Source organism: Taurulus bubalis (genome assembly GCF_910589615.1).
Source record: "Taurulus bubalis genome assembly, chromosome: 2".
NCBI lineage: Eukaryota > Metazoa > Chordata > Actinopteri > Perciformes > Cottidae > Taurulus > Taurulus bubalis.
In genome coordinates this window covers 38,137,229-38,152,444 of record NC_136590.1, presented here as the reverse complement: position 1 = coordinate 38,152,444, position 15,216 = coordinate 38,137,229, and the positions used below count along the sequence as shown (strand labels likewise).

At 40.3% G+C, this 15,216-nt stretch overlaps 1 protein-coding gene across 1 annotated transcript in view; it reads right to left on the bottom strand.

Moving 5' to 3' along the window:
• LOC306753993 (roundabout homolog 2-like) overlaps positions 1 to 14,446 on the bottom strand; it is a gene marked incomplete at its 3' end in the record, with an annotated part of 74,642 nt that extends 60,196 nt beyond the window's left edge. The window contains exons 1-2 of the mRNA XM_079237905.1: positions 14,348 to 14,446; positions 10,253 to 10,579 (exon numbers count right to left, since the gene is read on the bottom strand). Coding sequence (XP_079094031.1) covers positions 10,253 to 10,579; positions 14,348 to 14,402 — 382 coding nt within the window. The 5' untranslated portion in view covers positions 14,403 to 14,446. The remainder of the gene's footprint in view (positions 1 to 10,252; positions 10,580 to 14,347) is intronic.
• Positions 14,447 to 15,216: the final 770 nt, after the last annotated feature.

Genomic DNA, 15,216 nt, shown 5'->3' with positions numbered 1-15,216 from the left:
TGATGTTGTACTAAGCTACATCAGACTGTGATTAATATAATTATAATGCAGTGAAAAACAGTCACCATCTATGACCTTTGTGACATTTTCGGCATCACAAAAATAGACTTCATGGTAGAACTGTTAATTGGCTTGTTCACTGTACAGATGTACCTAATAAAGTGGACCCTGAATGTATAACACCTATTTTGAAAAACACTTAAATGATATTGATTGACTCTAAAATGTAATATGTTGAACTGTATTGGCATTAACACATACAAACGGCTGCTTCTTGAGAGAATTAGAGACAAGCTGCAACACAGTAAATCCATTTAGTATGCCTCTTCACACCAGGCATATGTTTCTTCCAACCAACTGTAAGAAAGTGCACCAGAGCTCTTAAAGGTGTTTGCATGGCCCAATTCACACCAGATGCTAGCCCTTAGCTAACTTACCGAACCTCGTAATGCACAGACCTCCAAGGAGTGAGCATGGTCCAGTTAGCACCAGATGCTAGCCCCTTATCGCACTGTCTTCAGCCAGAAAATATGCATAAATTAGTTCCACTTGCTTGCTCTGGCCACCTCTATATTTGCAGTGTTATAAGCATTAGACCACCTTAAACGGAAGAATAAAAATATATTCTATACTAGTATAGTTTTAAAATTTCTTTCACTGACACAAAGACCAAAAATAACAACTGATGAGACATGTTGAGCTTTTTATAAGGTTGTATGGTAATATGCTATTACAATCAGCCCCTGCACTGGACAGCAATTGCAGCAAGTATGACCAACATGCAAATAGTCCGTTGGGATTCCGTACTTGAACTGGAATGAGAAAACAGATGGCAATCAACTGTACATGATCATTATTATTTGACTTACTGTGCGACCTGATTGATCAACAACAACAACAACAACCCATTGTCCGAAGAACAGACGTCAACTCTAACCCTCCTCGCATTTTCCTCATCCTGGCAGACCGTTTTGAAAAATTGATCAGTCAAGATTAAAGACGCAGGGAACAAACAGCTCGCAATTCGTCAGTTCTGTAATTCATTTTGAAGGGTTTAAAGCATTCTGTGCGTATCTCATGTGTTTTGTGAGACTCTGAAAGAGGGCTCTAAGTGCCCCGAGTTGGAAAAAGTTCCACTCTGAACGGATAAATGCTCTTCAGCTTTTTCTCTGCCGCCTAATCGTAAGAGCTCAGGGGGTGTCCTTTTCTACTGCACTGTCAACAACAGAAATGGAGAAAAAGGCGAGTGGTGCTTATTACTGACCACCCGGAGCTATAGTATCTGATTAAACGGACAAAACTTGCAACGACATACACAACACACATCAAGCTAAGAGGAACATTAGTGGGGCATTCAAACCTTCGGGTACATTTTTAGATTTGTGTTTCAGTTACTGCTGGGTTTTCGATTGCCTTAACATAGCTGCTGCAAAAAGCTATGTGTAGCTCGCTGGCACACAGAACACGGATAGCGGATTACGTGCTGCCCAGCAACAACAAGACACCACCGGTGCAAAAGAAATATGCCTCAGTGTTATTGTGATCAGAGATTTAGTTTGGAAAAGGATTTCATTCCAATGCGATCGCCACTTAAGGCTTTTAAAGAATAATACTCTTCAAGGTATATGGACAGCTTTGTACTTCTAAGTTGAGTCTGTGTTTGAATGGTAGTGCTTTTTAACCACACATCCAACTCGATACCCATCATTCATAGCATAGGAAATGTTCATTTTCTTCTCAAAACTCTTCTCCATTCGTATAATTCACCTAATCAATGTGCATGGAAAGTTCACATACACTTACATACTATCAAATATAACTGACTGAATCATAATACATTTCATTTTATTGCACATTATCACAATTTTCCAGCTTTTAGTGAAACCTTTCCTTAGTGTATTTGGTTTATCAAAACACACTGACCAGAGCAGAACACCATGGAAAACACCTCTTAAAAAAAATGTATGAAGCAATTAAGTTATTAATAAAATTAGGGTCTAATTTCCTCCAAAAACATTTTTGTTATTTGTTGAAATTCTCTATAAAATCTAGATATTAACCAAAAATTTGTGCGACAGAGTTTGACAGGACGAGCTGTACCCAGCATGCAGTTCGGCAGTGTCATTTTATAAATGTACCACCATGACTGAAGTTCTTACCCTGACACTTAAGTAGCTCCGCCCGCTGCATCAGCTCTGAGCTGTAGAAATGAAATGTTGCTGCCTGCAGAATAGCTACAACAATCGTTACGATATGGGGTATATGAAAAATTCATACCTACATTCCCCTGGGTCCTAAGTCCCTCTAGGTTTAGCTTCCTAACACACTCTGGGTACCAACGTACAAACAGCTGCTGGCCAGTTGCGAGCGAGTTGGCCAGCGAGCAGTGAACAACTACGGTGGCGGTCCTTTTAGGCGTCAATTAATGAATGTGTTTTTTTTTTAAATACCGTGATGTACCGTGAAACCACTAGAATCTTACAAAATACTGTGATATTAATTTTTGGCCATACCGCCCAGTCCTGTGTTTACTTTCATAATGATTATTTCGGGGGAGTGGTTTGGAGGGAGGTCTGAAGCGATGGGCTTAGCGACCTTCTCGCTAGATTTAGAGACTTTTAGAGCTAGTGTTGCTCAATACTTTCATTGAAAAAGAGTTGGCAACAATAGGCCAGTTTCTTTTCTTTTAATCAAGCATACTCTTGCTAGTTTCTCAACATTACCAACCTTAGTTTTAAGTCAATAACTTCTAAATTTACAAATTGTATAATAAGAATATAACTACTCATGGGGAAGGCGCACAGAAAATAATGAGAACACAAACCTATCCTCAGCACATCAACAGCTGAGAAAGATCCGTTCTGATCAGCTGGGTTCACAAAACTCCGTACTCTGTACCGGCTTAACGAGAGCAAGGCAGAGGAAGGCAAACAGGGGATAAGTACACAGGAGGGCTGTTGGACTGGCAACAGATGGTGAAATGTGGCCAACCTATCTACCCACGGAAAATATTGACAATCTGCCTGGGAACACACAGGGCTGGCAGGCACTAACTTTGGATGCTGTCAATGGGTAAGAGTTAAATGCATGATTGATGGCAACTCGCCACTGTCCAAAACATCAGAGACTTTCCGTCTAATAGAAACCCTATTGAACCTTACTGCAAGTGGTGTGCCAGATTTTCAGAATCCCAATAGCGCTAACTATGTGCTTAATAATATTAATGGCTCACCACAACCTCATTTCTGGTATCTCATCAAAAAACCCAACCGTAGCCCAGGCCTGACCAAACACAAATACTTTTTAATCCACTATACACATGGTGTGTGCCAGTTTTAAAGACCAAATATGGAGGTGGGAATTAATTCCTTCCATGTGATGCACTTTGGGAGAGAACACTATTTAATGCCTGGAGAAAGCACGGCTTTGACTGTCAAATTATCTCAATTAGGCTAATGTTGTTTACTGCGTAGTCTACAGCATTGAATGGCTCAAAGGAATGCCCATCACTAAAGAGAACACAGTGACAAGGAAGCAGGGAATGAGGACACGGATGACTCCTCAACAGGGATGAGACATAACACAAGCAGAGGTTGAATGTAGGGAAGTTAGATAACTTGAATAATGTTGATAATTAAATCTAAATCACAATTAAAAAATGTTCACTGGTCATTTCTTTTTCGCAGAATATACAATACATGTACTATCTTGGCTTATGAGTTGTAGGTTCTTCCAGAAGTTATTGGAGACCAGATTCCAATGGCATTCTCATCTCTTTCAATATACAGTAACATAGACAATTTAAAATGCTAAAGTTTTTTCAGATATAAAAAAAAAAAATTGGGGAATCTAAGATGCTCTTATTGGTTCACCAGGCCAGTTCACAAAAGGGATTTGAGAGCCTTGCTTCACAGAGATCACAGTCTCGCAAATTACAGATACATTTGTGAGTGCTACCGGACTCTTACATGCTCATGCATGGGTGGTATTTTGTGTTTGTTTTGATGAGTGGAACGGGAAAATGAGGGAGACGAAACAACTTCATGTTGCCAATCACAGGTTGAATGTTGCATATTTACAAATGTAATTATCTTACTAATTCTAAATTATGTATTTATCCTTGTTCTTTTTCTATTAGCAAACAGGAATAGGTTGCAGGCTTTAATTTTCGAAAATTGGAAAAAAAACTGTTGCCAACAATTGTCGCTAAGTATCGTTCTTTCTTTTTGGGCATGTCAAAATGAGTGGTTAAATGAAGAAAAAACCACAACAACACAAAACACTACTTTCTAACACTTTGCTATGTTAGAATGGCATGTGTTTTTGCAGTTCAAAAAGATCTGGTCAGTCATCTCTTCTAGCTGATTGTATCATGTTAATAGCAGTAGTCAGAACCCTGTTAGGGTGCATGTCCATCCATGTAGTGGCAGAACCGCACCCACAAGGCCCTGGGGAGCGTTCCATCCCAGCACCCCTACTGCATGTGGGTTTATATCTCGACAACATATCACAACTCTAATCATTTTTGATATGATAGACTAGCGTCTGCCCTCTGCTTTTTATTATCTATTAGGGCTACTCTATGTTTTTGGGACATTGGGTTGTTTTTTTCACCATCAGCACCAACTGGAGGATTCCCAGTTGGTACGACACCAGCTAAAAGCACTAAAAGCTGCACAAAAAAGTTTGAGCGCTATGAAAAAACACTGGGGGCAGCGTTTTGTTAACCCGCTAACATGTTACAACGTTACCTGCTAAATATAATCCTGTTAGCATTGAACTCAAAGCACTGCTGTGTCTGACAGAGCACGGCTGTAGACTCTTGGTCTCGTTGGATTTCATGTGGCCAGGTTTTAGATCTCATATTTTTCTATCATATCATACTTTCACCTCGTGTATGATGGACTCGGCTCCAACTCCAAATTGTGTCACCTCCCTTTTGCTTGGCAAAGCACTGGTAGCTTGACGACGATATTTCTAACAACTCTTTTTTTTATTACATGCTCCTCCACAACTGAACCTCAACGTATGAAACTCCACCAATAATTCCATTCATTCTATCAACATTTCAAATAAATGTCCAATGCGTTCTCTCTCATTAAAATAATTACTACGTGCACTAAAAACATAATGCAGACATTAGATTTATCTAGCATTGTGGCTGCTTAGTTTGTTGGCTGCCTGCAACTGGGGGGGATTTAATTGATGATTGTCTGGCTGAGTGACTATTCTAATTCACTTAGCACAGTCAAACAGAGGGGGACTCATCTTGCTCTTGAGTTTTGTACTAATGAACACCCTTGCATCCGCCGCCCTTCCACCCACACCTCCCTTCAACACATCACTGTTTATGTCTTTCTGTCCCTTCTAAATAGTTTGCGGGAGCTGTTCTAATTCCATCAACAGCCACTCGCTCTGATGATTAGTGCCAGTCCACTGGTGGCCTGGAGGTCGCACAGTTGTTTGTTGACGTTGCTCTGAAGTAGTGCTCAGCTGCAGCGTCTGAACAAAACCGACGGAAGATGTGAAAAGCAGGCTCAGTGGTTGGCAACGTGTGATCGTACACATTGACAGGTGACGGTTGAATATTAAAACTACATACTTGGATGTGAGAAACAAGTGACATGCTGCAACAGTACCAACAAACACAATGAGTCTTGTTTATCAAGCAAAAATACAAGACTGACTAATAATAAAACAGACATGGCCTCGTTTCACGAAATGACTGATGTTATCATTTGTGTCAAATATGCACCCAACATATGCAGGAAATAGAATTTCAACGAGAGTGAGAATACTCCAGATGTGTGCCCAGTGATGGTCTATCAGCGGATGCAGTGCATGTTCCCATACTGGCCTTGGATTAAATTTGGTAATCTGCTGGGTCTTATTTTTTTTCTTATTTCCAGTCTGAGAAAAACATAGTTGAGAATTTTTATATTGGGTTTATTCAGTCATTGTACAAAGCAAGCGACACATTCAATGTACAAAGCACCACCATTCTGCAACATTATCTACAGTATGACAAATATTTAGCAAAGATCAAATAACCATGCAGATGGCATTATAGTATGTCCATACTGTCTTAACAGACCCCAAAGTTCTAGTGTATCGAGCCTGAAGTGAGATGATTAGGCACAAGAACTAGCGTGTGTAAGAAAAAACGGAAAAACCTTAAAATACTAGCATAATTTGCAGCAAATATTTTTTTGTTTTTGTTTTGGAAATTATAAATAATGTCTTAAAATTTACAAAATACTGACAGCTTTATGACTTATTCTAATTTGTTGCCATCTAATCCAGAGTCAGTTTAGAAGATCAATACAACACAAGACATACAATATGATTTTGCTCGGTTATTGTGTATTGATTAATTGTCATGTGCAACGTGTACAGAAAAGCAACTGAGTAGAAATAAGTGTTGTTTTAGTCAGTCTTAGTTGATATAAAAAACAAAGAGCTGTTATGAGGTATATTATTTGTTTTGGAAAGACTGCCAGATGTAGATGTCTGGCATTTCTACATCATTTACATATTTCAAGCTTTGCTCCCATCTCAAACAGCTGAAGTGTTTTGCATCACATGGAATGAATAATGCCCCTTTAAATTGCAGTCAGACTAAAGCTCATAAAATGCATGAGGAACCACCAAAATTGAGCTTGTACAGCACAAATGCACCCAGGGGAGCAGCACCCCTCAAGTTAAGCTACATTATCTAAGCCACTGGTTAGGATACAATGCTACAGACCATTAGAACATTTGAGTATGTGTGTGGACTCTAAGGAAGCAAACCATTTTGAGCATACCATTTTGAGCATCCCCACAGCACTTTCATCTACCCGCTTGCTTCCACCCGCAGCATTGCATGACAACTTTGGCTGCAGCAATACTGGCAGTATCCTGCAGCCCCTGAAGGAGCCATACAAATATGCATCCCCATAGCCATGTTGTTCTGAATTACACAAAGAAGACTATAGGCTGCCTTGGAAATACTGTTTTTTTTTTATGTAAGAGAAGCTACAGAACAAAAAACTAACTATTGACTGCCTATTCCGCACAAAAGGAGATAACATATAACAAATTAGGTTAGTATCGCTTTTTTCGACAAAAAAACTAGACTAAAGTTGTGAGCAAGATATCAGGGTGTAGCTTCTACGTCTAGGAAGTGAACATCTAAATATATGGGGTTAGAAAAGAAAACAATGGAAGTGGTATTTAAATTTGACCACTAAATTGCAAGGCCTACACAGTCATTATGTTGCCATCCGGCTTTAAAGGAGAACTCCCAATCAGGCAATTTCAATTTCCACAGTAGTCAAACAGCAGGTACTTGATACTGAATGTACATTGGAAATGGACTGTTTAGGTCTGTGATTGGTCTGCATGGTCGAGCAGCCGGGGAACACAGAGATTTATTGATGTTCAAGAAACCAATTAGAAATGATTCAAGCTTTGTGACATGGTGCATTATCCTGCTGGAAGTAGCCATCAGAGCATGGGTACATGGTGGCCATAAAGGGATGGACATGGTCAGAAACAATGCTCAGGTAGGCTGTGGCATTTAAACGATGCCCAATTGGCACTAAGGGGCCTAAAGTGTGCCAAGAAAACATCCTCCACACCATTACACCACCACCACCAGCCTGCACAGTGGTAACAAGGCATGATGGATCCATGTTCTCATTCTGTTTACGCCAAATTCTGACTCTACCGTCTGAATGTCTCAACAGAAATCGAGACTCATCAGACCAGGCAACATTTTTCCAGTCTTCAACTGTCCAATTTCGGTGAGCTCTTGCAAATTGTAGCCTCTTTTTCCTATTTGTAGTGGAGATGAGTGGTACCCGGTGGGGTCTTCTGCTGTTGTAGAACATCCGCCTCAAGGTTGTGCGTGTTGTGGCTTCACAAATGCTTTGCTGCAAACCTCGGTTGTAACGAGTGGTTATTTCAGTCAAAGTTGCTCTTCTATCAGCTCGAATCAGTCGGCCCATTCTCCTCTGACCTCTAGCATCAACAAGCCATTTTCGCCCACAGGACTCAATCACCTTTCTTTCCCATTCTGACATTCAGTTTGGAGTTCAGGAGATTGTCTTGAAGAGGACCACACCCCTAAATGCATTGAAGCAACTGCCATGTGATTGGTTGATTAGATAATTGCATTAATGAGAAATTGAAAAGGTGTTCCTAATAATCCTTTAGGTGAATATATATATATATATCAAGGAGATATCTCAACAAGGTTTCAAGAACAATTTAATTTTCTACAATACATCATTCAAGACTCCTATGAAAGCTGCTCTGGAGCCAAAATTCAAGCCTACTTCGATTTGGTACTTGATATTTGCACCAAAATATCTAGTTTGTTAATTTACCCTCCATATGTACTGCTGATACACAAGTAGAGTACCTCTCTTCCAACTCCAACAATAAAAAAAGAAGAAAGCTTAGCCAATAAGAATTGCTGCTCCTACACTTACAATGATTGTGACAATTAACTCAGAAAACTAATTTAAAATGCCTGTTTGAGCTGTAAAATACAAATGAGCTTTATTGTGTTTAAGTAGAACCAGAAAATCCCCACAAAATCACTCTGACACAGTCATTGTGTTCATAAAGCCGGCCCCTCTATTCAGTCAAGGGAATCAGTGGAGCGGCTATAACATTTGTCTCTCGACACTATAACGACAGTTTTGGGTCTCTGGTTTCTTCATGAGGGAGAGTTAGTCCCCATCTTAAAAATACAACTGTGTTGTTTAAGATGGGCAATGTAATGTGTATATATATATATATATATATATATATATATATATATATATATATATATATATATATATATAGATAGCAGCGTAGATTATGATGAGACAGGAATACTGTCTCAGCTTTGGCACGAGATAGTATTAAACAAAATACCAAACACCGCAATGTCTCATTTTATACACCAAAGCCAATGCTCTATCCTGAAACACACACACACACACACACACACACACACACACACACACACACACACACACACACACACACACACACACACACACACATTTCTATTTACCCAGGATCTCCTTGAGCATTAGTATTTCCAGGACAGTTCACCACTATTGATTTGAGAGAAAGGAGAGGAAACAGCACCGGTAAAAGAAGACAATAGAAATATAAGTGTCTAATGTGGAAAAGGCAATAAGACAAAGGGAGGATGTGGTGCACAAAATGACACAAAGATCCCAGATAATGTCTCGACTGAGTCGCTATTAGGTTCAGGGCTCTTATCTCAGTCTTTTCTTCTTTCTTTTTTTCACTTCCTATTTCATGATTTCCCCATGAAGCCAAATACAGCATCCGGAGTGGGAGACAAATCTGCTGAAGCCACAATAGCGCCGCAAAAACCATCATTCTGTTGGGGAGAGTCCCTTCCAATTCTTAGGTCCAACAACTCCCATATTTTATGATTCAAAACAAGCATCTACACAGCAATCACTGGGCGGCTAAATGTTTTATAAATTCAAAATCAAATTGCAATAAAATATTTGACTGGAGTTCCCTGTTTTCTGTGTGTGTACTACACCTCTGTGAGAGTGAGAAACAGAGAGCAGGGGAGACAATGCGGGTGTTTGTGTGTGCATCATGTATATCTGTGTGTGCGTCCGAGCGTGTGTGCGTCTTGTTCATGGCAAGAAATCAGCTCAGTTTAGCACATAATGGAAATGCGAATAGCCCAGAGCGCGTCTCTCCCACACAGGGAGAGAACTGGCTGGGAGCTGGCTGCATCTTTCCAAATCCAAACAGTGAGAGGGAGTTAGCTAGGTTAAAATTCTGCCCCCTTTCCTCTCCGTCCCTGCAGCGATTCGCAGCTCTGCCCATACATAACTCAAACAGGTCATCCAAACAGGTCTCACTAGCAGTCTGAAACTATAATCGCACACATGTTATGCACACGGGTAAGCATACTCACGCACACACACTCACGCTTGTAGGTGGAAAGGTGACGTTGCTCATATTATGACAGATGACATCTTATATATGGATCTCTCAGAACAGCAGCACCACAAATGTTATGCTTAATTTAACATAAACTCTACCTTTTTCATATTCAACATTCACACTTCCCTCATGTTCACATACTCCTCTTAAGGTTACCAACCTCAATACATACTGCTAAACAATTGTTCCATTGGATTGTCATGCAACACTAAGATTGCGTTGACCAGGGCAGTACCTTTGTGCCCAGAGGGATAGGATGAATACTCAGACTTACATGCTACTTCGAGAGATGCGTTCCGGCTTTTGGCCTCCCCCATATAGTTTCGGGCCAGACACACGTAGCTGCCATCGTCCGGCTTGCTCCGTCGTCCGTGGATGATACGCAGGAAGAAGAGGGAGCCGCTGGGCAGCAGCATACGGTGGGAGCGGGGGTTGTCGCGGTCCGTCTCGACGCGCTCCCCGTCTTTGTACCATTCCACCGTTGGGGTCGGACGGCCCTCGGCTTTACAGTTGAGAGTGGCCGGTTCCCCTTTGGACACAATGAGGTCAGAGGGGTGCTCCACTATGCGGGGAGAGGAGTCTTCCTGGCGAAGACGAGACCCTAGAGAGGAAACCAGTAAAAGTCTCTTTAAAGAAATAGTCTTAATCAATACATACATATGGATAAGGCATTGTAATTTTGCTGCAGCAGCAACTGCAGTATGTTTGGGGGGAAATTAAGCTAACTATCTCGTCAGCAGGACAAAATAAAGTGCAGTGCAAAAACTGAAACGTTGCAACCAAAAATGTATCACCAAACAAAAAACTGCACATGAGGGGAGTTGTTGATTGCTGATTTATATTAAGATTAAAGACAGAACTGTTGAGCCATATCTCTGTAAATAAGGTAAACTTATACTTCCCCTGCTTTTTAAACATTAGTACAAACTTGTTTTATGTTGTTGGGAAGCTAAAACTAAGTGTAATTGCATTACAGTCTGTGAAAGGAAAGTTGATTAGTGTTGGGTTCTTACTGGCTGCGCTGCATACAGTGTTACTACACTCAGGCTCCCATATTTACTTTCACAGACAGGAGCTGAGGAGTCATTACATCTCATTAGCTTTTTCATTAACACTTTTCATGAAACATTGACATCATCAAACATGTTGTCTCAGTGGGTGTAGAACAGTGACTGCTACATTGGATTTGTATCACTTTGTAATGAAAGAGTGTGGATACGCAAAGTTTACAATTCTTTCTTAAAGGTTACATTATTATATTAACATAACGTGTTTGATAGCAAATGTCATGAGAATGATCCTGACTATGCTGATAAGAATAACATGGTAAATTGTGTAACAGTGACCCATTTAATAACCCTTACACTGCACATACCTTCCATTTATTTGGCCATGTGAACACTGGCAGTGATGTACTTCAATTCTACCTCCAAATGTCACTAAGGAATGATTCAAATATAGTGGCACTGTGTTTGTTTACGGACACGACAGCGTCACAACGCTCATCTGTTTCATGGTGTATGAGCACATTATAATATCTGTGTTAAAAGGTCTTCCGTGTTTCCGTTGTGTCCATGCAAATAAACCTAGAAAGTGATTTTTGAGTCACTAAAACAGACTTTCTGGACAGCCATGAAATAATAATAAAGCCATGAAATAAATAAGATATAAATAAATTAAAATGATGTTACACGCCATCTTATCTTTTTGCCTTTTATGGTGACAAATAATACAAATTGCAAAAGCAACCATGATGATTGGCTGCTACACAGCAACAGAAATAAAGCTGTAAATATGAGTAAAATTGATGTGACGGTCTATAATGTTAAGTGGTTTGTTGACAGAAAGCATTCCATTAGCTGTCGCCAACACACATACCGTATTGATGCATTATGTTTTTAACATGCTATTTAAAAACCTGTATGTATGTCTCTCGGGTAAGTAACAGTTGTGTGGATCCACAAGGACGCACAAACACACAGTCCGTGGGATTCTGACTTCTTCTAATTGGTTGTCCCATTACCCCGTCTTCACTGTGGCTAATGTACAGTGTGACTTGTGCTGTCAGACAACAGAATAGAAATTAGATAATTTAAATTGTGGGTCTCTATATGGCTCAGTGGTTGGTACTGTCTTCCAACAGCAAGACGGCCTGACGGGGTCCTGTCAGACTGTTTGCCCTGTGATGGACTGGAAACCCAACCAGGGGGTTTGCCTGCTTTCTGCTCAATGCGTGCTCCAGCACCCCATGACCCTGAATATTAATAAGTAGGGATGGGAAATGAATAGATGGATATTTTTTTCTATGTTACTCCTTGAAATAAATGACGGATTTTTACTAGCTGAATAGTCTTGTATTCATAACGTTTCAGGTTATAAATCCAATCATGTCTTAAAGTAAAGTTTCTTGGTTTGGTTACAGTCAGAAAATGCCCAAAATGTGGCTTATCTTTTAGCCTAGGACTGCCTAAAGCTGTTAAGCCTCAAGCTCTGTATCCACCCAGGTCTTTTTTTCTCTGCCAGTGGGCCTGTTTATGGTGATCTGTCCATGGTGCTGAAGCTGAAACCCAAGGTCTGGCAGAAAAAGCTGGCCAGGAACATGTAAGGGCTTGTAAACAGGGATGACTCTAATAAAAGTCACTTTGAGGTGACATCTGTCTACCAGTCAAGTTCAGAAAAACTCAATTTCAGTTTATAACCAAAAGATTAATTTGATTGTCAAGCACAGAGCACATGTCTTTCAGGTTCTTTATCACTTGAAAATTAGGTTTGGCATGTCACAAACATAAAAACTCAGCAAATTGAAAATCAGCAAATCTCATAAAAGCCTTATATAGATAGATACAAACAGTTAAAATGGGCACACAGATCTGTGCAATATAAATTGTATTGTGTACAGACTGCACACTCTCAGCAGTATCCTCTCTAATTGATCACAGATTAAATACTGCCACAGGCATAGTCAGTCAGACACCAACAATTGGGATTAAGTGTGCTTCCTTCTCACAGATGGTTGAATTTTAACTACTGAATCTGAAAGGCTGAAATGTACACCTACCCGTGTGTGTGTGTGTGTGTGAATATATATATATATATATATATATATATATATATATATATATATATATATATGCAGAATATGTTACAAGCTGCAGTAGCCCTGCAATCAAACCTGTTTTGGTGAAGCTTGAAATGCTTTTGTGTCAAATGTACTTATTTAAATGTATGTAAACTGGAGTATTATTATTTACCTTCTTTCAGCATCAGTCAAATAAAAAATCAAAGCCTCCAAAACGAAAGAGTAAAATCATCACTGATCAATTTCACAAAGATACTGTAGGGAGAATTGCAGAGCCATTGTAGTGCTTTGGTTTTAAAATGCACATATGGGCTGTCCTAAATAAACTGGCAACATAGCAACTCCAGTGTCCTGGAACCACCCAAATCCACACCTGTAATTCATTTACCCCACTGACACAGATTTATGTTATGGGCTACAGGGGACCAAAAAGTAGGCTACAAAACACTTGGTGAAAAAACTTACTGTCAAGAAGCTTAGATATGTCTATTAGGTGCAGCTGTAGTGGAACATATACATCTAGTCAGTGTATGTATTGTAGATAAAAAAAAAACAGTCATGGGGGGGATTTCAACAATGTACAGTATGAGTAAGCATCTTCTCTATGGCACATTAGCCATTTCAGCTATAGGACATTCAGTCAGCTCCATCATCTGCCTGAGCAATCTTTTGCATTATAGGTCACAAAGAATATGACCCACGATAAGCACACCACAGCAAACTGTGAGCACAGTCTGATAAACGGTGTGTTTGCAACACTTTTGAAGGACTATACAAGGTAAGCCACTGATGAGATCCAGGGAGATGAATAGATTCAAACAAAATTAATTAAGGCCCTTTTTCCTCGGAAATACAAAAAGTTTAGTGGGCTTTTTTTTGTTATACCAGCACCCATTCAAATCACAATGCTTGCGATGATACACGACATACTCAAGCTGCCGAGGAGTAACCAATGCGTTCAATTAGGGCAGCCCTTATGAATAAATGAGCAACTTTCGTCTGCATGAGCCATTTAAACAGTTGGCCTGGCACACAATCTTAATCAACACAGAAAGAACAGAGTATGATATGGCGCATTGTGGTGCATTCATTGTTTGAAACACGAATGTAACAGGAACAACACATTCCCTGTAGACCATGTGAGATACAATTATCGGTATTTTCTTAATGCACAAGAACATGGATCGAATAATACGCTCCAGGTCAACGGAGTGTCTTTCTGGAGATACATGAGTGGAAAGATATCAACCCATCAATAATATGCATTAATATATGTAAACATAAACTTACCGTCGGTTTGGGTGTACAGAAGTCCACAGAGAAATAAATACTGTAGAGGACCCATTCTGGCATATTGGCCCCGTGTAAGCTATCGGCGCATGAATTCCTCCTCAAGCGAAAATAAACAGTCAATTAATCAATCAGTGCTGTTTCCACGAGACGAGTAACTGTTTAAAGTTAGTCAACTAAAAGAGCCCGATCAGTTATTGCAGCCGCTGAAAGCAACCATTCACACGTCCATTCTTCCTCTCGGAGAGCGCGCCAGTAAGCGGAGGTCTAGTCGACTCGCCGACACGTTGGAAATTTCTGCATTCGCCAATTGCGATCATCACCGACGCCCAAAGACACTCCAGTGGCTGACGGTTCAACCCGTCCGACCGCATTCTTCTGACACTTTACCGGGCCCGACCGCGGGGAAACGCATCCATCCTCGCGCGGGACAAGTTGAGGGATGAAAGGTGGAGCTGGGATGCAGTCAGAGGTGAGCAGCAGCGCGGTGCAGCACAGCAGCAGCCCCTCCTCTCCACTCCGCTGCCCTGGGAGAAACTACCCGGCAAATAGAACATACAACAATAGATCTGAACCCCGAAAATCAGCACACACTTTGCATTTTGGAGGATTAGATGTTGATAATGATGCTTATTACACCCCAACCCCCCTTTTTTATTTTTCTGGGAGGCAATTTTACACAAACAGCTCAGAAATCAACTACACACATGCAGCATGATCAATATGTATTCAAATGAAAGTATGCTATCTTGGCCATTTTGTTTTATTCTTTCTTTGGGAGATTAGATGCCCAACCTTTGGTGGATTTTTTTAATCATTATTTAATTGTATTTAATTGCCTTGTCCTCCAAATAACTAATTAAATGTCC